General features: G+C 34.5%; 1 protein-coding gene and 1 long non-coding RNA gene across 16 annotated transcripts in view; one reads left to right on the top strand and one right to left on the bottom strand.

Moving 5' to 3' along the window:
- LOC143255280 (uncharacterized) overlaps nt 1–18,724 on the top strand; it is a 55,859-nt gene extending 37,135 nt beyond the window's left edge. For 8 of the 15 annotated variants that reach the window (XR_013030508.1, XR_013030509.1, XR_013030504.1 and 5 more), the window contains one exon: nt 17,702–18,724. Coding sequence is in view for 3 of the 15 variants with exons in the window: in XM_076510705.1 (XP_076366820.1) it covers nt 17,702–17,817 (116 nt within the window). In the remaining 12 variants the exon portion in view is untranslated. Of the gene's footprint in view, nt 1–1,971; nt 6,058–13,921; nt 14,453–17,701 lie in introns of those variants that run through there. The other 7 variants (XR_013030511.1, XR_013030502.1, XM_076510706.1 and 4 more) reach the window with 4 other exon arrangements.
- Nucleotides 18,369–20,396, bottom strand: LOC143255281 (uncharacterized). The gene is made up of 2 exons (XR_013030512.1): nt 20,176–20,396; nt 18,369–18,723 (listed from the first exon to the last, which is right to left on the bottom strand). It is a non-coding gene; the product is annotated as an uncharacterized LOC143255281 (long non-coding RNA).
- Nucleotides 20,397–25,111: the final 4,715 nt, after the last annotated feature.

Raw genomic sequence — 25,111 nt, 5'->3', positions numbered from 1 at the left:
CCATCATACACTTCAAATAATCACTAACATGTTGATAATTCTCTGTTTCATTTTCACACTAAGTGTGTAGAGGTATCTTGTATGTTTGTGTCTCTGTCACTCCATGTTTTTGTTTGCACAACACATTTGATTATCTCTGTCAGTACGGTTTTTTTTCTGTATCTATTTTGCACATCCCTCTCTTTGTTTGTTACTTATCTCTTCGTTTATGCAGCATATATGGCAGTCTTTTTGTTAGTATGCCCCTTCCCCAATGGCATAGCTGTATATCTGTAAGGAGAGCACAGATAGCCCTTTGTGTAGCTTTGTGCTTAATTTAAATACAAGAACAACTCTATCAGTACACTAATGCCCCCATGGCTGAAAGAGTGAGCATGTTTTGTGTGACAGGGATTTGAACCCGTGAGCCTCAGATTACGAGTCGAGCACCCTATCCATCTCGTCATGCTGGGCCAATATTTATTTTAATATTACGTTTGCCTAATGGTAAAACGATCAACCAGAGCAATTGTGCATTTTGTGATAAAAGCACTAAACATGGAACATTTCAAGTACGTGTCAAGGTGGTTATTTCTAATTTGGGAGGCATGACGAACTTCTTTAAAATGTGGCCGTATAGCAGTTAGGGAAATAACATTATTGTACCATCAAGTATTAGTAACTGCTTAACATAAAATGAAGGAACATAACATCATGTATCATCCAGTAATTACTCCACAAGTCAAAAGAAAATAGTATAAACAAGTCTTTCAGTGATTATTTCACTGGTTTCAGCTTCATGTTGATTTATGATATACGAGGGCTGTTCAAAAAATACGCGGACTGACGTCAGAAAACAAAATGTACTTCATTTAGAAGTTACAGGTCTGGAACCCCTTCAAAGTACTCTTCTCCCCAACGCACACACTTATCCCAACGGTGTTTCCACTTGTTGAAACAGTCCTGGTACGCTTCTTTTGTAATGTCCTCCAGCTCCTTCGTCGCATTTGCCTTAATCTCGGGAATCGTCTCAAATCTTCTTCCTTTCAAGGGTCTTTTGAGTTTGGGGAACAAGAAAAAATCGCAAGGAGCAAGGTCAGGTGAGTAGGGGGGTGAGTGGGGAAGAACAGTGATCGAGTGTTTGGCCAAAAACTCACGAGTTCTGAGGCACAAATTTCGCAGCAACGCGGTGCATCTTCAATTTTTCGGTCAAAATCTCGTAACAAGATCCAACTGATATCCCACACTCTTCAGCAAGCTCCCTGACAGTCAGGTGTTGATTCGCCCGCACCAGGGTGTTGATTTTGTCGACGTGTGGGTCGTCAGTTGACGTGGAAGGACGTCCAGGACGCTCATCATCTTCAATGGACTGTCGACCATCCTTAAAACGTTCATGCCACTTGAAACATGCCGTACGCTTCCTAGCAACATCACTGTAAGCCGTGTTAAGCATTGCAAAAGTTTCAGTCGCAGATTTTCCAAGTTTAACACAAATTTCACAGCAAGTCGTTGCTCCTTCAGGTCATTCATTCTGAAATCCGCCAAACGAGAAAATCGCACTTCACTTAAAACCGCGTAGCTAATACACAAATGAAGATATCTGCAATCGAGAAATGGCGTCGTAATCAGCTGATCTGAGCAAACCTAGCGACACCAAGCGGATTCCCCTGGAACCAACTGGAGCCGCGCAATTCAAACAGTCCGCGTATTTTTTGAACAGGCCTCGTATTATGCTATATAATGTACAGTGTAAATACAAATTTCATTTCTGAGAATATGAAATCCACACAGTACATACAATACTATTTCTTATGATATGAAAACCAAGAACACAAGCCAGTGCATTGCAGATCAGCTCTCTTGCATTTACACTGACTACAGCATTCTTTTATGCAGCCACAGCAGAGGAACTTCTAACATGTTTTTAGTGCTTCGTGACAGATTGTCTACTTTGGCTCATATAGTCCATCTTTGTTCTTCATCCATTTCCAGTTAAGAGACGAAGGAAGCCCAGGTACTGGATCTTGTTTGTTGCTCCATATGTGCCCATCTTGGTAGGCTCCTCGCTTGACATGTTGTTCAATAGTATTTCAAGACGGCTGGTATGGGTATTATCACTTTCTTCTTTTAACGTGGTGCTTTTTGGTGTGGGATGGATTTACTATGATACATCTAATTAATATCCATGTTTGTTTAAGTTACATTTATATTTATAAATGTAAATACCTTATACTGTTAAATCTGTATTGTGAAAGTAACTTCAGTTAGATCTTCAAGATAATTCACACCTATTGTGAAAGTAACCTCAGTTAGACCTTCAAGATAATTCACATCTATTGCGAAAGTAACCTCAGTTAGACCTTCAAGATAATTCACACCTATTGCGAAAGTAACCTTAGTTAGACCTTCAAGATAATTCACACCTGTTGTGAAAGTAACCTCAGTTAGACCTTCAAGATAATTTACACCTGTTGTGAAAGTAACCTCAGTTAGACCTTCAAGATAATTCCCGTCTATTGTGAAAGTAACCTCAGTTAGACCTTTAAGATAATTCCCACCTATTGTGAAAGTAATTTCAGTTAAACCTTTAAGATAATTCCCACCTATTCACTAAAGTTGTAGAAGATTCTCGAGTATAAGGTTCACAAATGTATATGTGTGTGTAAACACTGGTGTATTGTAATCTAATTACATAAAGTGTAGGGACAGCAAGGGACATGGTGGCCCATCTTGGCTGTCCTATCCTTTAAGCGAAACCAATACTTTTAAATACAAAAATTAGAAAAACATTAAAGCCAACCCTTTTCATTCATATATCTATCAATGTTTCTTTAAGCTCACTCAAACATACTGCTTACATAACATCTCAAGGCAATACATTCCATAGGTCAAACATCCTAATTACCTAATTTTATAATTGTGTCATCCAGTACTATAATTCTCGTTGTTAAGTATGAAAAATGTTGATGCATCAACATTATCAAGTCCCTTTATAGCTTTAAACATTTGAATCAGAAACCCTTTTATTTCTTATTTTTCTAAGAGTAAAATATTTTAAGGGACTTAACCTCTCTTCATATGACAACTCTTTCATCCCAGCTACCATTTTAGTAACCCTTCTCTGAATCGTTTCCAGCAATTCAATATCTTTCTTAAGACAAGAAACTTAAAACTGAACACAATGCTCCAAAACGAATCTAATCAGTGGCCTATACAATGAAATTATAGCCTCTTTTGACTCGTGTTCAATATTTTTGTTGATAAAATCTATAATTCTATTTGTCTTTCCATTAACAACAGCACGCTTATTGGATGGCTTAATACACTAATCAATCATTACATCAAGATTGTTTTCTTTCACGCCAGTGATAAAGTTATTCCAATCCAATTTATACTTGCAATTCAGATTATGATAATCTACATGTAATAACTTGCATTTATAATAATTAAATCCCATCTGCCATTTGTTTGCTCAACTTATTAAATGATCTAAATCCTATTGTAAACCAGCAGCATCCTTTCCACAGTTAGGAACACCTTATAACTTGATATCATCAGCAAATATAAGTAATTCATTTATCATTCCTTCTTCTATGTCATTAATATGAATAAGAAAGAACAATGGTTCTAAGATTGAGCCCTGAAATACATCACTTGTAACATTAATCCAATTTGACTGAACTCCATTTAAAACAACTCTCTGCTTTCTTCCATCAAGTCACTCTTCTATCCAGTTAATTAACTTATCCACCACATCTAAGTAGATAAGTTTCTTTACAAGTTTTGTACGTGGCTCTTTGTTAAATAATTTCTGGAAATCCAGATACACTAAACCTTTACTCAAATTTAAATACGCAGTAACTTCTTTAAAGCATGTCAAAAGATTTGTAAGGCAAAGAGTGTCCTTATGGAAACTGATAAGATTCTAAATTTTGTTAAATGACTTTAGAAACTATTTTTATCAGACTTTATAAAACTTTTCCCACAACTGATGTAAGATTAATAGGCTTATATTTACTGGAAAAGCTTCTATTGCTGCTCTTGAAGATAGGAGTGCAATTAGCTAATTTCCAATATATTGTTCACAATATAAGAACTTAAAAAATTCATGGCAATTATCTCATAAGCCTAATCTTTGACCTCCTTTAAACTCTTATGTAAACAGTATCTGACATAGGAGCTTTATCGTTATTTGAACTTCGCAATTTTTTCCTAAGCAGCTCAGGATGAATTCGGTCATTTTGTTTCCGCTCGTTTTCATTTAAAAACTGTTCAAGATGTGGTATACTCTTAAATCTTTATTAGTAAAAAGTGAAATTAAATTATACAGCAATTTCATAATCATCAGATTCTCGCCTTCCTTTATCATTTCTTAAGGGTCCTACCTTCATTATAACTTTTGTTTACTGTTAATACATATAAAGAAATCCTTATTGTTATTTTTTATTTTTCATCCAATTTTTTCATACATTTTTTGGATGTCATAATTTACTCTTTCATAACTTTCTTGATATTCTATAAAACCAATCAATTTAAATATGGTAAATTTGTTATGTTTTCCTTTAATTTTGTCTCTTATACCCTTATACCTGTAAAAAATATATTTGTTTTTAATACTGAAAAGGGCCCGGCATGGCCGAGTGTGTTAAGGCGTTCGACTCGTAATCCAAAGGTCGCGGGTTCAAATCCCGGTCGCACTAAACATGCTCGTCCTTTCAGCCGTGGGGAAGTTATAATGTTACAGTCAATCCCACTATTCGTTGGTAAAAGAGTAGCCCAACAGTTGGCGGTGGGTCATGATGACTAGCTGCCTTCCCTCTAGTCTTACACTGCTAAATTAGGAAAGACTAGCGCAGATAACCCTCGAGTAGTTTGCGCAAAATTCCAAAAACAAACAATACAGAAAAATATTTCTTTAAAGAGTTTTTCATATTTTCTCAGTGTCTCCAAATAACTAAAATGCTGTTGTTTTGAATTAAGGACAAAGCTACGCAATGGGCTATGTGTGCTTTGCCCACTATGGGTATCAAAACCCGGTTTTTAGCGTTGTAAGTACGCAGACATACCGCTGAGCCACTGGTGGGCAACTAAAATGCCCAATTTAAAATAGATAATTCTTGTTGTTTTTAAATTTGGAATCAAAATATAATTACTCCAGATTATTTTATATATTATTGTGCAGGCTGAACTTCTTAGGAACATTACTCACGTCTATAAAAGGTAATCTACGCAATACGACAAGAGACAATATTTATTATTTATTTGCCATAGTTAGTACACTATAATCCTCAGAAGCGGGAACTGTGGTTCAAACTTATTAATCGGGAACTTAAGCTATTTGAACATTTATAAATTTTGAACACTACAAACCATTTTACTTCAGCAGATTCACACCGAACATTAGTATTTTTACGAAGACATTATATAACTTGAGCGGTGAAAATCTTTACGTTTAGTAAATAGCGAAGAAGCCAGAGCATCTTCCTCTTAAGTGAATTGTAAATAATCAACTCGAAATTAACTCGCTCATTGTGAACCCTCAACAAAACATCAAGGAAATTCCAGCCCAGATGAAAGACTCGATATTTTTTGTAAGTCCTTATTTGTAATACACATTATTGTAGATTATATTATTGCTTCTATATTAAAATATATTTGTATTTGAAAATAAACTGTGTGTGTCAATCTTGTTGACAATTACCATAAATTGGACACATATCGACATTTACTTAACTTGTAAAATGTATTTTCAAATTAACTCAGTTTTAGGCTATTTGAAATTGTAATACATAATAGGTTAAGTTCTTAAACTGTTTTTCGCCAATAATCTTTGTATCCTTGAGCTTATTAATTATTTCATGTGCAGTGGGAAGCCAGTATATGCTACGTATACTATCTATATCAATATCAATTGAATTTTGAATACTGGTTCACGTAACGTTACATAATGGTAGGCTGTTTAAACTGGTGCATTTGTTTGATTTCACTGTCATGGTCATTGCCTTTGTCGGCAAGTTTGAGTAATTATTTGAAAAGTTTTCTTGAGTTGAATATTAGTGAATAAATGTTCAGTATCGAAACCAGAAAGTATGTGTCATTCATCATTAGCAGTATTAACAATTTTTGTGTAAAGGAAAATAATCTCTAACTAGAAACTCCTTGAAACTAAGTGAATTTAGAACAGGAACAAGGAATTAGCTAAGTTGCAAGTACGAGATCCAATGCTAAAGACTGAAATAGTATATCGTTAATGTGGCTTTAGGCAAATCATACACTATATCTGGTTAAGGGAATCGGAGGGAGAGTAACTGTCTTCAAGAACATTTTCTGAAATGCAACTAGAATGTCTTAAATTCCTTAAATCTCAACGAGATATGATTGTAAAAGTGGTAGTTTCTAATACTAAAGAACTTACGATAAAGAAAGAAAAGCTGTGGTCGTGACATTAACATGATGCAAGAGTGTGGCATTAAAAAGAAATGCACTATCGTCAACCAAGGGCTTTTACTAACCATGGTGAAAACTATTTTTACGTTATCGGTGTACTCTCAAGAAAGAGTAGGTAGAAGAAATCCCGTCTACTGTACAAATGTAACTGATTACATTTCATGTACTAAGGTAACAAGAATGGGTTACAGTGCTGAAAGTTAGTTAATACCAAGTGGAAATTGTGAATTTTGATTAGCCATCCCTACATCACGAGTTACTGGTCAAGGTCATCCGTGATAAACAAGAGAGATGAGATGTACGGTAATCTGCCAAAAATACATTCAACACAACTAAGTGAAACCTCCAACATCCCACTATAATCCTGTTTTACATTTTTGAGGAAAGCTTGAGCACTTATGGCGCTCTTAGACCAAATATGATGTATCATTGCAGATTACAATAATGATGCATATCCATCATTTTAGTAAAAACCTGATCTGTGTAGTATACATTTATAAGAATACCTGACTTGAGAAATAAAACGTGAGACCACGTGAGGACTGAGAAGTACGTAATGCTAGAAAGGTTGTGTTTAAAGATTTTTAGTTCAACTCTGGACATGATGGTGGGTAAAATAAAATAAGGAGGCTTAGCTAACTGATGAATGAATATTTGTACTAAAATTATTATCAATGATCTAAGTGTAGCTATCAGTTTGGAAGAAAATTTTTATTTCAATTCTTTATACTGCACGTTGAATCCTTATTTTGGCTGCATTTTTTTCACACTCAAAATGGTTTTGATTAGATATCGTGACATCCTTATCAATACACACCAATAAATAACACTAAATAAAGTGACACTCCATAGTAATCCTTCAGCACCACATCCATGTTTCTCGGAAAACACTTTACAATTTGTTTATTTAAATTAAGCACAAAGCTACATAATGGGTTATCTATGCTTTGCCCACCTCGGATATCGAAACTTGGTTTCTAACATTGTAAGTGTGCAGACACATCACACAACTCTGCAGTTTATTTGTTTTGAATTTCGCGTAAAATTACACTGGGGTTATTTACAATAGCTGTCCCTAATTTAGCAGGAAGGCAGCTAGTTATCACTACCCATTACCGACTCTTGTGCGACACTTTTACCAACAAATAGTGCAATTGAAATGCATATTATAACATTCCAACGGTTGAAAGGGCGAGCATGTTTGGTGTGACGGGATCCTAAACCGTGTTCCTTAGACTGAGAGTCAAGCGCCCTAACTACTTGACCATGCCGGGCCATCTAACAGTACTCTAATGTATGTAATACAGAAATGCACAGTCAGTTATAGGCAATAAGAACAACCCAGTATATGTTAATCCATCAACAAACAATATTATATGCTATGTGTGTGTTTTTTCTCATAGCAAGGCCACATCGGTCTATCTGCTGGGTCCACATATGCTATGATATGGATTTGAATACATGTAAAAACGTAGAAACAATAAGATTATTAATTTACTTTAACCATACGATTAGAAAATTTAAAACGTTTTCTATCGCTTACTCTAAGTGTTGAAATTTATCAGATATATTAAAATATTGTTTTTTTCAAAGTTTATTAATCTATACTTTATGAAAACTAAGTTTCTCCCCTTATTTACTTTATAACTTTTTAATGCTTTTATTGAAAGATATATCCATGTGTAACCAGGAATGCCCAAAACCTAAGTTATGGCAGGGTATTGACACAAAATGAGACAGACATGACTTGGTGGAGTGACAAGTACAACTATATTGAATATTTTTACTGTTTGTTTTACATTTACGATTAAAACAAATACCTAAAATTCCTCTGTGTAACAAGAATGTTTTAGGACGAAATTTGAATGTTAAGTTTTTACTACTATTGATGTGCCTTTTGTATGCTCAATCAGGGAATTTGGTATCTTGAACGCTCGCGGGGGACTCTGCGTTGTGCCCTTTACAGACTGATAACTGAGCCACTGGGGGCGCTACTGGAAACTTCCTACGGAACTTTTCTCGTAACGCGTTTTCTATATAATTAGTGTAATTATCCTACTATTATAAACATTAGAATAATTAAACCTCTCTCTATCAAGAAACGTGAGTGTAGTTAACTCTCTCATTATCAGGAAATCAAAAAGGATTAACACTCAAACACGGTTATTAAAGAGAACGTAGTAAAATTCGGATCATCGACCGGAAGCGAAATCACTTTTGGAACACTCTATGAAGAGAAACCCACTAGAAGCGAAAAAAAGAAAAAAGTCGTATTTTAAATTATATATTATCTCAGTGTTGGCAGGAAATGGGTCATTCTTAAACAACTCCAAAATAATTTGGCAACAGATTGTTTTCACTCTTTATTTCTTGTTAAACACCGCAGGGGATGAATCAAACTCTAATTTTAGTGATAAAAGTCCTTAAATTTACCACTGAGCCAGTGGAAAGGATGTAAAGGAGCAACTACATTTCATAAACAAGGAAGTGAGAATATTACCAGTCGTTAATACAAACATTGGGATTTCTGTACTGGCGTCAGTACGTTAATTTTTTTTTTATTTCGAATTAGTGCGCCACCTTTAAATAACTTTAAAAACTTTATTAGAATTTATAATTAATGGTGTCATGAGAGTAAATGTTTTCTTTAAGAAGATATTTTCTCTTTGCTTTAAAAAATAACATAAGGCACAATCATATAAAGTAATTACAAAAGTGTTTCTTCTAGATATTACAGTTTTATAAATAAATGAGAAAATCTAAGCTTATTCATGTGTTTCATGGATAGCAGGAATTTTTAAGTACTTATAAACTCAAAATATACTTGTCATTTCTTCTTTCAATATTTTAACTAATATTTATGTTAATGATAAAGATGCATTTCTCCTCAAAGTGGTTTTGCTGTTTGAATACTTTGGTTCCAGATATAATATCAAACACATACATACAAGAGAAAACGACAAAATAGACAAAACGTTGACACTGGTCAAATACCTTGGTTCCAGATATAGATAGTATCAAACATGTATATAAAAGAAAACGACAAAATAGATAAAACTCTGATATTGGTGAAATATATTGGTTTTAAATATAATATGAATTACATATTAGAGTAAATGATAAAATAGACGAAACCCTTTGTTTGTTTTGGAATTTCGCACAAAGCTACTCGAGGGCTATCTGTGCTAGCCGTCCCTAATTTAGCAGTGTAAGACTAGAGGGAAGGCAGCTAGTCATCACCACCCACCGCCAACTCTTGGGCTACTCTTTTCCCAACGAATAGTGGGATTGACCGTCACATTATAACGCCCCCACCGCTGAAAGGACGAGCATGTTTGGCGCGACCGGAATGCGAACCCGCGACCCTCAGATTACGAGTCTCACGCCTTAATACGCTTGGTCATGTCGGGCCTAGACGAAACCCTAATACTGATTGAATACCTTGGTTACAGACATAATATCAAACACATATAAAAGAAGATGTGAAAATAGACAAAACACTACGTTGGTTAAAAACCTTAATTTGGGATAAAGAACTAAAAACACAGTAAAGAAATATAGTGTCACCGTCACCAATGATACTATCTTACGTCAGGTACAAACCAACTTAGGTACCACAAAGAAAAACTTTTTCAAGAGAATTGTAATTAGAATTTATGATTTTTGTTTCAATGTAGAGAAGATATGTTTTTCACACTATCATGAATTGAAGCTTTACTAACCCTTAAATGTTATTATTTAATGCCATTCTTATATGTTAATGTTCAAGAAATTCCATGATGATTTATATCAATGAGTACACAACAAAGGAAGTTCATAAAAACTTCCACTCAATCTACTTTTTATAATGACCAAGAGATGGCAGTGCATATATTAAGGCCTCAAGATTTTCGTCATTGGAATAAATACATGATTGACATATTTCTCAGAGAGACAAAATAATAGCAATCACTTAGTGTCTTATTAAATAAGATATTAATAAAACTTTGAAAACAAGAAATAGTCTGACATCACAGGTGTCATTACCTACACTTACTAATATGATCATTAATTGCTAAAACGTTTTTACTTGTGATGGTATGATTATGCTAACCTTGGCGTTATGATGTACAGTACTATCAAATTATTCCTTATATAGCTTCATCATACTCTATGAGTTAATCTGAGGGTCGCGGGTTCGCATCCCCGTCGCGTCAAACATGCTCAAAGACAAGTCGGGAGTATTTTAATGATATTTGAATAACAATACGTTTGGTTGTTTTGTGTTATCCGTTTAGAAATAGGTAGAAGGACGGCAGCTTGTCATCACCAACCACCACCAACTCTTGAGCTCCTATTTTACCAACGAATATTTGGATTGACCACCAAATAATATCGTCCCCACAACTGATATAACAGGCATATTCAGAGACATGGATTCGAGTCGGTTGCGAGTCCAGTGCTTTAACCACCAGGCCAAGAGGCAGACGTAAACACGGAAAAATACAGTGAATAAAACCTGAATAAGGGTTTTTCTATGGTACAGCAGTAAATCTTCGGATTTACAACGCTAAAAATCAGAGATTCGATACATCTTGGTTGACACAATTGTTAGCCCAATCTGATACAATAAAACACACGTTGAAATGGAGAAAAATCAAATGAACCTTTAAGATTCAAACGTAAGCCACTAGTTGCTATTAATGGTGAACAATTACTGAGGACTGTATGGACATCCCATAAAGATGTTGCTGTGATATGTACTTAAAGTTCATCATTTAAAAATGTTTGTGATTTCAACAAGATTAATTATTATATAATGTAGTGTTTCAAATTGGAATATTTTATTTTTATAAATCGCATTTTATTTCTATTATATTGAAATAATTGTTTCATCCTAAATATACACTGCTGGCCAAAATCTTAATGTCAATGAACATAAAGAAAAAAATATGCATTTTGCGTTGTTAGACTCAACCACTTATTTGAGTAGAGTTTTGAAAGATGAAAACAAGAAAAGGGAAAATAAAAACAATGTTAGCATTTAATAGAGAAAATGTGAACACTGAAATTAGCCTAAATACTAGCTGGTCAAAAGTTTAAGACCACACGGAAACGAAGCGTTAATTGATAAACACGTAACGAAATTTAGTCATTCGTGATCAAGCATTAGCGTTGTCAACATCTTCCACTGATATCTCCTGTGTTACATTGAGTAAAAGCATGGCAAAGGCTAAAACGTTGACAGAGTTTGAATGTGGCAGAATTGTCGAGCTGCAAAAGCAAGATCTCTCTCAATGTGCTATCGCTGGTGAGATTCGGCGTAGTAAAACTGCAACGAGAATTTCAAGTGGTCGGTCCAAGAAAATTTCGCCGGCGTTGAGCAGGAGGGTTCGACGGGTTGTCCGGCAAGACACCAGCCAATTGTCGAACCAGATTAAGGCCCTTACGGACGCAAAAGGCAGCTCAAGGACAATAAGACGGCATTTACGAGAGAAAGGCTTTAAAAACCGTAAACGTCTTCAAAGACCACGCCTCATTCCACACCACGAAACACCTCGGTTAAACTTTTCGAAGAAGCACCAAACATGGGATGTAGAAAAGTGGATGAAAGTTTTGTTTTCTGACGAGAAAGAATTTAACCTGGATGGTCCAGATGGCTTCCAACGTTACTGGCACGATAAGGATATCCCACCGGAGACATTTTTTACAAGACACAGTGCAGGAGGTACCATTATGTTCTGGGGTGCTTTCTCCTTCTATGGAACTTCAGGTTATACAGGGGCGTCAAACAGCAGCTGACTACATTGGCATGTTGGAGAGAGCATCCTTATTGACTGAAGGTCCTCGCTTGTGTGGGATTGACCGGATCTTTCAGCAGGACAACGCTGCAATCCACAATGCGCGCAGGACAAAGGACTTTTTCATGGCGAATAACGTGATTCTTTTGGACCATGCAGCGTGTTTGGGGGTGGATGGCAATGGAAGTCTATAGAAATGGATGTCAATTCCAAACAGTGCATGATCTTCGTGAAGTCATCTTCACCACTTGGAATAACATTCCAGCCAGCCTACTGCAAATGCTTATATCGACCATATCAAAGCGAATGTTTGCAGTTATTCGCAATGACGGTAGTGCAACTCACTACCGAGACTTTTTGTTGGGCATTTCGTACCCTGTTTAGGACTTCTTTTTGGTATGCTCTTAAACTTTTGACTAACTAGTATTTAGGCTAATTTCATAGTGTTCACATTTTCGATATTAAATGTTGAAAAGTTTTTTATTTTTATTTTCATCTTTTGAAGCTATACTCAAATAAGTGGTTGAGTCTGAGAACGCAAAATGCACATTTTTTCTTTATGTTCATTAGCCTTGAGATTTTGGACAGCAACGTATATAACATTAAAGTTTTGAATGTTCTATTTATGTAAAAGCTTACATTTCTATTAAGTTTTTACTTATTAATTTTCATCGTTTCTTAATGATTAACAGCTTTAATTTCAGATGTGTACCATTTTTAGGAATTTTGATTAGACATCTGTCTTTAAAAACTTTCCTCAAATAAACGAATTTGCATTACTCAGTGTGTGGGAGCTGAAAGGTCGCAACTGAAGGAAGAGTGTATTTGATATAGAAGAGTCCGTAACTTTTTATTTGTACTTTAAGGTACGAGATTCAGAAAAAAAATGTGGTAAGAGTGCTCGACTCGCAGTCTGAGGGTCGCAGGTTCAATTCCCCGTCACACTAAACATGTCCACCCTTTCAGCCATGTTTGAGTTATTGTGTGATGGTCAATCCTATTATTCGTTGGTAAAAGAGTAGCCCAAGAGTTGGCGTGAGTGGTGATGGATAGCTACCTTCCCTCTAGTTTTACAGTACTAACTTACGAATTGCTAGTATAGATAGCCATCGTCTAGCTATGTGCGATATTCGAAACAAAACAACTCGAGAAACATGATATTATCATGCAAAATACCCCCCCCCCATTGACTCAGAGATAACACCGAAGGCTTTACAACGCTGAAAACAGAGTTTCAATATCAATGTTACCACAAAACACATAACCTATTGTGTAGCTTTGTGTTTAACAATAAACAACGATGGGAAAGAAGAGAAGCTATCATTGTTTGTTTAAGTGTTTTTGGTGCATGCGCGTGAACAATAACAATACTTTGAATAATGATATTCAAGTGTAGGCGTGATGATTAAGCACAGGTAAAGAGTTTTAGAAATGTTTTCTTTACCGGTAAGGAAACTAGAGGGAAACTAATAAACAACTATCTATCCAAGAGAAAACGAAGCCATTATTAACTTATTTTCTTTTGAGTTTTGCTTCAATAAACTTTAAGGCCAAATGATTAACTATTTGAATTTGGAGAAACAAGTAATTAAATTACTTACGTTATTTAAAAAAGACATTTATGAATGTCAAAAGCTAAGCCTTAAACTTATAGTATATTATCGTTACATCTGTACAATTATGCAGCTAATGGCTTTTGTCTTCCGATATTCCAGTTATATAATCGGTCTGAAAGCACGACTCTGTTTCCAAATTCGATCTTTCTGGTAACTCGGATGAACTTTTGGTGAAATGTTAACAGTGTCGTCTCTGCGTGGAGCCATCGAGTGGAAGATGTAGGAGGAAGATTCAGTGATACGATTTTTAATTTCTGCTCTTTGAATTGCTCAGCGCGGTAGGGAAGAACGAAGGAAGAAATAACTGAATTGCTCAACGTTCAAACAGACAGATGAAACACTTAGACAATAGAATTTGTGTGATCTCCGTCTGTCTAACGGGCCACTTTTGAACTGTTTGTATTACACAAACATACAACGTAAGAGAGAGTGAGAAACTATTAAATAATGAAGATTAATCAAACTAAGTAAAATCAGTTGTGCTTTTTACCTGGATATTTATTCTTCTTGAAACGACTTCTTTTCATCAAGGAAACCAGGAATTACTCGAAACGATAATAAGAAATATCACAGTTTAACACATAAACTGATAAACCAAGTCTTAATATTGTTTGTTTGTTTCTGAATTTCACGCAAAGCTACATGAGGGCTATTTGCGCTAGCCGTCCCTAATTTAGCAGTGTAAGACTAGAAGTAAGGCAGCTAGTCATTACCACCCACCGCCAACTCTTGGGCTACTCTTTTACCAACGAATAATGGGATTGACCGTCACATTATAATGCCCCACGGCCTAAAGGGGATTAATGGAAGGCGAACATTTTATTTACTTCACAACAGTATTAATTTCAGTGTTACGCGCCTCTTACATATTATTATTTTAAAGTCTACCGACTGACTGACTGATAGCTGCTATGTATCATAATTTATTCTGGACGAGTGTCCGATTTATTATGTATTACGGTTTCAAACAGCCTGAACTGAGTTAAACTGTAATTTTCATTTAAAAATTAATCAAATGTCGTTCTGTATCAAATTTATGGTATTTGTCAACAAGATTAATACACACAGTTCTATTTCTAAAAACAAATATAGCTTAATATATAAAAACAATACAATTTATAAAATGGTTATTATAAACAGTTATTAGAAATATTAGTTTATATACAAGAGGCTTATAAACATACAAACTATACTGAGTCTTCTATCTGATGTAGAACTGAATATTTTATCGATGGTTCATGTCCACGAACAAGTAAACAAATGAAGTGAATAAGCCAGTTAGTTGTTTTTTCTTGGTTGGCCTCACATCACTTACAGCCTGACCTTTGACCAACAAAGCTATTTAATATCCTCTTAGAAATACTAACGGCCGAAGTTAATCACTGAATTTGAACGGTTTGTAATGTTTGAAATCTATAAACGTTTTTGATTAAATCCTAGCGTTTTCTGATTAATAAGCATGAATCACAATTATAGCTACCGAGGCTTATAGTATTCTGACTGTAGCTGACCAACAATATTATAAATGTAAAAAATCTGAGGGTCGCTGGTTCGAATCCTCGTCACACCAAACATACTCGCCCTTTCAGCCGCGGGGGCGTTATAAGTTTGCGGTCAATCATGCTATTTGTTGGTAAAAAAGTAGCCCAAGAGTTGACGGTGAGTGGCGATGATTAGCTACCTTTCCTCTAGTTTTACACTGCAAAATTAGGGACAGCTAGCGCAGATAGCCCTCGTGTAGCTTTACGCGAAATTCAAAACAAACCTGCGCCCCCATTAGTACAGCAGTAAGTCTACAGATTTACAATGCTAAAATTAGGGGTTTGATTCTCCTCGGTGGGCTCAGCAGATAGCCTAATGTGATTTTTCTATAAGAAAACAAACAAACACAATAAACTGAATGCAGTACTTATAATATTCAAAATAAATAATTAAAGATGTAACTGCTAAGAATCGTGCTTTTAATTTATAGCAAATGCTCATAAAGTCAAAATTAAGGAGAAATTTCTGAATAACATTCTTAAGAGAGATGGTTTGTATCAGGGGCGTAGATTTTGTACACCCGATGGGGGGGGGGTGATGATTTTTGTAACTACTTATGTGGATTGTTCAATTTGCAAACTGGTAATCTCTGATTATGTGAACCTGAAAGCTGTAAACATACAGTCACAGAGTAATCTTGTTGCCACGATACTTGGATGTATACTTAGGCTTACTGATTGATACTTACGAACTATCGCTTAGATCGAAAAGCTTAGAAGCACGCCTATATTAAAGATGTACATTTCGGCTACTGAAAAAGCCTACATCTAGGCCTGATTATGTAATTCGATTGGTAAGAACACGAGAATCACAAGAACAAACACACAATGTATAGGCCTGTGATGCAATAAAACAATTCAACAAACCAAACTGTCGGGGGGGATGATTGTATGCACTATACCCCCACCTAAAATTAAGGAAGTTGTATACCCCCATGATCTACGCCCCTGGTTTGTATGTACCGAAAATATTACTAATATTCGATGATAAGTTTGATGATGTAAACAAAAATAAAGAAGGAACCGACAGAACAGGTGAACAAAAATTATAGAGATAAAACATTAGAAACAAATATAAATTAGAAAGATATTCGAAATAAACAATTAGTAGTATTGATACCTTTAATACCGTAACAGCAATAAAATTACGATATTTAGAAAAGAAGAGAGAATCCTCAATAGCTACAGAACTACAAGTTCTTTAGGATTAAAGTTAATTCACTTAAAAGACCTTTCTTTTCCTTTTTATTAAGTATTTTTTGTGCACCAGCAACACAAAGCGTGGGGCACTTGTATGCCTGATTCAATTTTATTACTTATCAGGATCTTTACCAATCTACTGTTAAATTGAAATTATTTTAGGCAGTTTTTTTTTTTTTTTATTTCGAGCAAAGCTACACGAGGGCTATCTTCTCTAACCACTCCTAATTCAGCAGACGGAAGGTAGTTAGTCATCACCACACAATTTCTACTATTTGGCTACTCTTGTACCAATGAAAAGCAAGAATAACCGACACATAATAACGTCCTTAAGGTTGAAAGGGCGAGTATGTTTGGTGGAACGGAAATTCTAGCCCACAACCTTCAGATTGCGAATCGAGCTCCCCATTCACATGACCATTGCTGGGCTTTTTCAGGCAGGATTAGAGTAACCTAATCTATGAAATCTCGACTGTTGTGAAATACATTAATCAAAATGGTTCGATCTCCTGAGCCTAAAACTGTAATTAGATCTCAGGTTGATCAAGAGACGATGGAGCTATGAGATAAAGTTTGTACTTGAAAACATCAGAATCATTTTATGGGCCGTCATGCCGCAGCTAAAAATTAGAATACTAGAAAATTATTCAATAATAGTGAATAAAGATAAAACTTTTGATAGAAATAAGAATAATGTAACAACTTTAATGGGATCAAAGGTAGTTGAAGATGTATCGAACAAAATGAATGCAGATAAAACATTAGGAACTAATGTGAGTAAATTATTAACGAAAGTGAAGTTAACTACATTTCCATTAAACTGGTTTGTTATAGTTATTGTCTGGTATACTGTACCCGTAATAAAAGAACTTATGTGCCGATTATCGTTTAGTATACTAGATAAGAGGTGAAGCAGTTAATGTGTCGGTTATTTTTTTCTATATGGTATCCAGCTTAAAGTGTTTGATATGTAAATTATGTAATTCTGTATTGAATCCGATCTAAAATTTCTTATTTGCCGATTATTGTTTGCTGCATGTTACTCAAAGTAAAGTGGTTTACGTGCCGAATTTATTTTTTATGTTGTATCTCATATAATACGGTATCTGTACCAGTTGTCTTATATCTTCCTTTCAAGGTAAAGTGATTTACGTGGAGGTTATTGTTTGCAGCGTGACGGTTTTGTTATATCTTAGTGGCAGAGGAAGTGGCTTACAATTTTCCTTATTGTTACACCTCAATGACGGATGGTAAAGAGAACGTCTTTGATAACAGTATTATTGTTTGGACATCATCTATCATGCTTCTTACAAACTGGAAAGATCCCTCATTGTCTTGCAAATTAAACATATATATATATATATATATATTCATGGTAAGACTGTCATTTTACATGAATGTAGCTAACTAACCACTTGACATATCAAATGATATATTTTACATATTAAAATAAAGGGACTGTTTTAAAATGTATTAGTGTCGGGGGTGAGGGTACTAAGAAAATGTCACTTTATTGGAAATGGTTGCTTAATTACCTAACATTGTATGAACATTAACTGAAAACTGGTAAAAGGAAGGTAACTAAACTGTCACTCTTTTTCTTCATAGCATACTAAAACACATTAAAGTAAAAAGCTCGCAAATGTAATTCAAAACGATTATTTTAGTAAAATGTATTATTGTAGTCATTACATTTGAAAAGTTCAACTATAGTGATTACAAACGTATGTTTATTTTCAGTTCATATGTAAAGGTGAAATATTCTTGTCATTAGTTTAAAAATTAATAACTTCAAAGATACTATAGATAGAACAGTCCAGTTTTATTTAAACTTACGAAAAACTCATAAAGATTTTATTTCTTGTCTTAGTATACTTCCAAATGTGTACCGGTTAGTCCTTGAAGGATCTCAAAGTGGTACTCTGTCTCTCTTCAGGCGTTCATCATCTTCGAAGTCATATTCCTTATTGTATAGATTATCCTGTGGCAAACGTCCTCAATATTAAGCATAGGTATGGAATATACTCTCACAGGAAAAAATTCCAACAGGGTTATGTGAGGGAAACGTGGGGACAATCTTATTGGTCCATCTCTACCAATTCATTTGTTTGGGAATATGACTTTCAGAAACTATTTTCTAGCAATACTCCTACAACGGATCTGCAACACAAAAAGGAAGAATAAATTTTATGAGTTATTTATTAAGATGAATACAACCAGAATGTAACCTGCATAATATTTCTGAAGTTTTTGAAATGGGTCAGATAATTTATGGACATCCTGTATTACACTGTCTCTGGTATTATTGCTTGTATTTGAATGTGCTGAGTGAGGAACGAAGGTTTAAATTGGATGCCATAAAGTTACTTTGTTTTAAACAATGAAGTTTTTGTTTTAGAAAGTCAACATTTTGATCGCATGGCTATCATTCTACGACAGAGTTACCAGGAAATTAAACTGTCGTTTCTTAATTTTAAATATCTTCAACGAAGAAGTCGTTAGAACTTTGGCGTTCGAAGTCACTAATGCTATAGATTTTCCGATGCGTTATTCTGATAAAAGATAATATTTGTTTTAAATATGTTTGATCTATTATCACTGAAAATGATAAGAAAATGAACTTATGTGAAAGTCAGTGAATAAAATTAATGAACTTAGTGAAAACTTTTAAGGACAGTAATTCTTACACTGCTACACTTTCTGCTAAACAAAACTTTCCATATCAGCAGGGATGGTTAAAATTATACGTAGACTATTGTGGTATAATAAGGATGTTTTCACAGTGTTGTTATCACAATATTAGTTTTATCATTGGAGTAAAAACCTTATTGTTACTCGAACAATGACAGAACTTAAACAATAAGCTACGAAATCCTTAAACGTCGTATATTTTCTATTTTTGTTTGGTTGAGAGAAAAACCACATTATTAACTTCTGCTGTGTTCATCGCGAGGAATCAAACCCTTGACTTTCGTGTCGCAAGTTTGTAGACCTACTGTTATCCCACTGTAGAACATGTTCTTCATTTCAAAACGATGACGTTTAAAGTTAAAGCATTTAGTTAATTCACGAGACATAGAGCAAAGGCGCAGGGTTTGGAAACTGAGCATTGAGTGTTGGTTATAAAATTTATTCTACGAAATTACTTCTTTTAAATAAATATTATACAAATTACATAAATAAATATAAGGATATACATATTAAATTTATTATTGAGACGACTTATATAAAAGGTGAAATTCTACAAGAGAGAAAAAAAAACGTTCATTTAAAAGTACTTGTTCTTTTTTGTAAATATCTGTTGGATAACGTACAAGTCCCAGGATACAATGTATAAACTACCGCACATTTTACAAATTATAAAATACACAATACATTCATTAGTGCATGTAAAGAATCATCTGATGTGGAACGTCGTATTTTTTCATTCTCTAACTTTGTCAGGCGACACAGTTACAACATTCACATTTTTGAGTGATAGGAGAATCTTTTTTTTTAAGTTTGTAACGGTGCTACAAATTAAGATCGAGGAAGAAAACGAATTAATTATTTCTGCAATAAAGAATCTAAAATAAAACTTTAAATATTTGACACATAAAATTTATCACTTACCAAAAAGCAGAATTAATAAAGATATGGCTGACCATGACTTGACACTAACGTTATTGGACAATACAACGTAAATATCGAAGTTAATAATGATTTCAATAAATAAAGAAACCAAGAAAAAGAACCAGAGGAAAAAACTTAATGCCTTCTCCAAAAAAGTGAACTGAAACAACTTCAAGATTAATATCAACAATAACACGTTTTAACCATTTCTCATGAATTAACCCGCTTAAAATCAACGCAAGGTTTTTATTTAGTGTTTAGATCACAAAGTTACATATCATGTGACTTGCTAATTTAAATGTTCTTTCATAATATTAATATTTGTACATGACCGCTAAGTAAAGCTTGTGTCAATTTCGTAATATAAACATTCTGAAATTCAACGTGCTCTAGACAGATAACACTTTAATATAACTGAAACTTCACAGTTGACCTAATAACAACAAAAAGAATAAAAAGTGAACGATAAACAAGAAATAACAAAATAAAAGTGGAATTTGCTATCTCACAAAGTTATTGTGAAACAGATTCCATTTAGGTACGTCTCGTGTATGTAAACAATAATGGGTAGGTTCCTGAAAATAGATTTATTTGTTGAGTTTTTTTAAACAGCGCTGTCATTTACAAATACGCACGTGAATATTCAAAAGTATACGACTAGAAAGGAAACTAATATTGTATCTAGGATTCTGTTTTAAGCTTTATGATGTAACAGAGGGCGCTAGCTCGAAATTGCCATCTTTCAAAATCAATATATATGTACAATATATAATGGCCGTTTTGTAGTTGTTATTTGTTATTAAGCACAGAGCTACACAAAGGGCTATCTGTGCTCTACCTACAACAGGTAACGAAACCCGATTTTTGTAACACATTGTTTAATTTCTGTATCTTTATCGTTTATAAGGTTAAGTATATTTACTTAATCTTAATGAATTATAACAGCCAACATGTTAACAACTATGGAAGAATGAACATTGTTGGTTTCCTACAACAAAGAGAGACAAGTTTGGGTAAACAATAAAAGGTTCTGACATTTTAGGCACGGCTAGGTGGGTAGAGCGCTTGACTCATAATCTGAGGGTTTCGTGTTCGATTTACTATCACACAAAACATGCTCGCTCTTTCAGATGTGGGGCGTTATAATGGGACTGTCAATTCCATTGTTCGTTGGTAAAAGAGTAGCCCAAGAATTGGCGGTGGGTGATCATGACTATTTGCCTTCCCTCTAGTGTTACACTGCTAAATTAGGGACGGTTAGCGCAGATAGACCTCGTGTAGCTTTGAGCGAAACTCAAAACAAACCAAACTCTCTAGTCTGCCAGGGCTAAACTGGGGACAGCTAGTGCAGATAGCCTTTGCGTAGCTTTGCAAAAAAATCAAAACAAACCAAACCGATATCATTAAACACGATATTTTAAATTCAGTTTCAAAATCTATAATCCACCAGTAATTTACCTTCCCTTCATAAAGTCTTACACTGCTAAATCAGGGAAAGTTAACTCAGAGAGCTCTCGTGCAGCTTTGCGCGAAATTATAAAACAAAAAAGCGAATAAACTAGTCTATAAGATTCTTCATTATCATAGGAATAGTACAAGCTTCACAGCTGTCAATTTTGTGGTCTGAAAACAATGATCGATATAAAACAAAAAAACTGAGAATAATGGTCACTATATGTTTAGATATAGTGACCACATAAGTTAAAGTCGACGAAGCATCGTTTGCTCTATAGTGCTTCACTTATCGCGATGTAATGTGATGAATGATCCCATGAACGTTCTTCCTGTGACGTTAGATCGATTATCAGGGTCCTCAAACTGCTATTTATCAAGTTTGGTCGTCAGTGATCTGTGTTAATCGGGAAGAAAAGGGTGATTGGTCAACTCTTTGTCATCGCTAACGTTGTAGTTGCACGTATGCATTGAAAGAACATTAATTGGATGGAAGTTTGGAGGAGCGCCATGCTTCCTTATTAAAAAGTTCTTCATCTCTCTTATTAGTGTAAAAAGAGTGGAAAAGGCAAAGAGAGTAAAAACAACCAAACTGGACACTACATGTTTATGTCTCGACTGGAATTATCGACGTAAATCAATGAAATTTGTTTTAAATTGTGAACAATAAATATGGACTGAAGCATTGTTGCCAAATAAAGAGATAATTTTAAATTACACTGAATTAGTAATTACCAACAAAACCAACTAATTTAGTGCCCTTGAAATGTTACAAACGTCATAACATAAATTATCAATAATTGAAAATGTCCTTCTTCACTTTCTTTGAATAGTGTATATATGCTCACAGAAGAGGAAACTAACATCAAGCTGTTAGATAAACCTCATAAACTCCATTAAATATTAAACTATTTAGTGCTAGTCCTAGTCATTCAGCAAACTGGCATGGATCGAGAGAAAGCCCTCTAGAAATGGCAATGACTGAAAACTCAAAAATTGCTTCTTTCGGCAATGGTAATAAATTATTTGCAAATATTTTAAAATATATTTAATCAATATAAACAATCTGTCTCTTACTATTATAAAATTTCATTAATTGTAACAAACTATAAAACCCAATTCTATTTCCTAGTCCAAAGACTATGACAAGCGCTGAAGCACTCTATACAAAACTTGTTTTAACAATAAATCAGACAACGACGATTAAAACGTTTCCACGTTTCAGTGAAGAGCAATTCTAATGATCTGACGCCTTTCATTTTGTTTGTTTTTGAATTTCACGTAAAGCTACACGAAGGCTATCTGCGCTAGCCATTCCCTAATTTAGCAGTGTAAGACTAGAGAGAAGGCAGTTAGTCATCACCACCCATCGCCAACTCTTGGGCTACTCTTTTACCAACGAATAGCGGGATTGATCGTCACATTATAACGATCCCGCGGCTGATAGGGCGAGTATATTTGGTGCGACGGGGATTTCACTTTTGAATTACCTGTCTAAGAAGCTGATGAAGAAAAACAGGCCTGGGATATTAACATACAGGTACACGTAGTAACAAGTAGTGATTTTTTTAGTTTTGTAGAGAACATGAGCGTCTAAACTGAATTAATTATTTTTTTTATAGAAACCTTCCAATTTACCTGATTAAGTAACAATATGGACTTGCTTGTCTATACAAGACATGGAATAACTTTGATTAACAATCAAGAATTGAGGAGATATCATTTACCGCCTAGTATAAATAGTTTTCTCATGTGAACCGTATGAACGTAAATGGTTTAACTGTAAATTGCTATTAAGGTATTTGAAACTAGTTATTTCCAAATTATTATTTGTTCTTGAATTGTGCGGAAAGCTACACGAGTGCTACCTGCGTTAGCCGTCTCACATTTAGTAGTGTAAGACCAGAGGGAAGGCAGCTAGTAATCACCTCTCACCGCCAACTCTTGGGCTACTCTTTTACCAACGAATAGTGGGATTGATCGTCACGTATGACGCCTCCAAGGCTGAAAGGGGAGCATGTTTGGTGTAACGGGGATTCGAACCCGCGACCCTTGAATTACGATTAGAGTGCCTTAACCACGTGGCCATGCCAGGCCTATGTCTAAATGAACATACACGTGTTGATTTCTGTCTGAAACTGATAATCATGTTATAAACGGGATAAAATATTATTTTTAAATTGTTTTGATTTCGAGTATAATGAGAGTGTTTCTTTGCATCAGTATGAGAATGCCGGTAAAATGTTTTTGATTCACTGTTGTGTTTTGAAAATTAATTCAACAGTTTTGCTGTTGGATATTGAGAGGTATTTACCAATTATAAGATGTAATAACTTGTACCAAAAACGTTGCTAAAAATCTTCATAGATATCAATTAGGTGGCTTCCCTGTAAACAATATTTTTGACCCTTAGATGAAACAGAATCTAGCAATGAAACATTTTATAATTTATTCTTTTATTTCGCTTCTTCCTTGATTATACAGACTTAGAGTAGAAAACTAGAGAGTGAAACTGTATGTTGAATGCAATAAAGTAATCACAGAGGCTTCATTCAGTAAGTATAGGGAGAATACATATTCTAGTTCAAACACCATCTGAATCTGAACATATCCTTGTTGTAACAACTCAAAGATATTACGAATAAGGAAAATTAGTAAAAAATACTGACACCAAACTGTTTAGTCTGTATGTATCAGTGTTCTTGTTAAATACCAAAGATAACATGTTATTATTGTATCCAATACCGTTAGCAATTCAACCCAAGGAGTCTACATGGTATAAGCTAACAAAAACAGTAACAGTGCTTTTATATTCTATAATACCTATATAATATAGGTGCAAAAAATACAGGGCAATCTAAAATCTTGGTAAATTTTGTTTTATATTTTCATTTTTGACAAAGAAACACATCGAAAAATTGAGAAATATGGCCACCTAACGCTTGAAAGATAGATGCTATTGTAATACGCTAAGCAGATATGATCCCTTCAAGAGACATGGGTATGTAATAAGCATTGAAACTTAAGTAAGTCTTCCGGGATAGCACGAAGTTTATGGACTAACAATACTTAAATCCTTGGTTCGATTTTTCCGATGGACAAAACTGATAGCGTAGTTTCAATTTTTTGGAAAAACAAGCAAATAAAATATTAAATGAATCAACATTGAAGTCAACACTTCAGACGAAATAGAATAATTAAAAATTACAAATCACTGAATCAGTTTGTTTCTATGGAACACGAAGTTGAGCTGAGAAGTAAGTGAAAAAAGTAAAAAATATTTACTTTAAAACATAAACTTCAAGCTTTCTCATGCCTAGTGAACATCAACTGAAGGTGAAACCAAACAAAGATCCGTTTTGAGTGTAAAGACATGTAGTACTTCAGACATTAATATATGCTAGATACTCCTTGATAGGAAGTTTTGAATACTGTGAGTTTAAGAAGCGAACAGCAAGGACTATGAAACGATTAGGAAAATACT

The sequence above is a fragment of the Tachypleus tridentatus genome, chromosome 7 (genome assembly GCF_004210375.1).
Source record: "Tachypleus tridentatus isolate NWPU-2018 chromosome 7, ASM421037v1, whole genome shotgun sequence".
In the NCBI taxonomy this organism is placed as follows: domain Eukaryota; kingdom Metazoa; phylum Arthropoda; class Merostomata; order Xiphosura; family Limulidae; genus Tachypleus; species Tachypleus tridentatus.
The sequence above is the reverse complement of the archived record's forward strand: the minus strand, read 5'-3'. Positions and strand labels throughout refer to the sequence as shown.